Source organism: Mercenaria mercenaria, chromosome 17, assembly GCF_021730395.1.
Source record: "Mercenaria mercenaria strain notata chromosome 17, MADL_Memer_1, whole genome shotgun sequence".
Classification (NCBI taxonomy): Eukaryota; Metazoa; Mollusca; class Bivalvia; order Venerida; family Veneridae; genus Mercenaria; species Mercenaria mercenaria.
This window is the reverse complement of record NC_069377.1, coordinates 33757361-33758825: the sequence shown is the minus strand read 5'-3', so window position 1 is coordinate 33758825 and position 1465 is coordinate 33757361. Positions and strand designations below refer to the sequence as shown.

The window sequence follows — 1465 nt, the reverse complement described above, 5'->3', positions numbered from 1 at the left end:
TCTCTCTTTTGACCGACTCTGCTATTGAAGTCCCCTACTAGATATACTGAACCTAAATTTTCAAAAAAACTAACATCATTTTCAATACATTCAAATAAGTCAACATTAACCGTGTTATAAACAGGGGAATCCTCTCCCCAGAGATAAACACCACAAACAAAGACATCTCTCTCAAAATTGAAAAAATGTTTTCTTCAGTTTAATCCAAATCAGCGTATCATGGCGGTTCTTAACCACCTCAATGCCATCAGAAATAGTATCTCTGTAATAAAGTGCTACACCTCCACTATGTCGTCTTGCTCTACGGTGTTGAAATTTCCTAAAGAAATTGTGTCCTATATATCCAGCCAGTTCAATGTTACTATTTCTGGATGACCAGGTTTCATAAAGAAAAATAATGTCATGCTGTGAGAGAATGTCAACAAAATCAGAATTTTCTCTTTTGTCACTACTCAAACCATTTACGTTCCATGATAAAATACTGAGCTCACCCCCTGCGTAATCCTAGTCCTCAACTTGCTTTCCGTCAATAAACAGTTTGTCATACACTATCCACGCTTGTTTGCCGTCCCTTCTCGCCGCTTTCATTTTTGGCACCAGCTGCCTACGTTTCTCGACAATTTTCTTTGGGAACTGCTCGTATACCTGATGTCGGGTACCAGATAGCGATTTCCACTGTTTTCTAACATATTCCTTTTCCTTGTATAATGTAAACTTTAATGCAATTATGTTACGACAACGCAGGTCTCCACGCTTTGGACCAATTCGATGTACTCTATCAAACTGAATTTGAGTCACAAGATCTTGGGCGATTTTCATTTTTTCAACCAGAAATCCTTTCAAAACTTTTTCGCAGTCCTCCGTAGTTCCCGTAGGGGCCTCAGGAATATTTGTAAACACGAGATTATTTCTCATTGACTGCGACTGCAAATATATTATAGAGAGTGGAAACTCGACGGAGCGCTGCCGACTCCACTCCGCTCACTGATTAAAAGTTTTGAAATTGCATCATTCTTACATTTGAGCCGCGCCATGAGAAAACCAACATAGTGGCTTTGCGACCAGCATGGATCCAGACCAGCCTGCGCATCCGCGCAGTCTGGTCAGGATCCATGCTGTTCGCTAACAGTTTCTCCAATTCCAATAGGCTTTAAAAGCGAACAGCATGGAGCCTGACCAGACTGCGCGGATGCGCAGGCTGGTCTGGATCCATGCTGGTCGCACACCCACTATGTTGGTTTTCTCATGGCGCGGCTCATTTCATGAAAATATTAAAGTCCCAGAAGGATTAAGATGTTAAAACAGGTTAAACAGCTGCCTAAATACATCTTATGCATGGGTACATGAATGACGCCTTGGAGTGGCACTTATTTCAATACGACGCGTACAAAAGGGAAAGAACGAACTAACAAGAAATATTATATATTTCATGTTCATGACGGAAGTGTGAGGCCACATTATAAAC

The 1465-nt window shown here is 41.2% G+C and overlaps 1 protein-coding gene across 1 annotated transcript; it reads right to left on the bottom strand.

The window, feature by feature from the left end:
* Positions 1-504: 504 nt before the first annotated feature.
* Positions 505-915, bottom strand: LOC128549967 (uncharacterized). The gene has a single exon (XM_053527768.1). The coding sequence runs from the start codon at positions 913-915 to the stop codon at positions 505-507; it is 411 nt and encodes a 136-aa protein (XP_053383743.1).
* Positions 916-1465: the final 550 nt, after the last annotated feature.

Bases quoted from the DNA above. Each gene is read 5' to 3' on its own strand.
- LOC128549967 (XM_053527768.1), bottom strand. From the start codon at position 915: ATGAGAAATAATCTCGTGTTTACAAATATTCCTGAGGCCCCTACGGGA.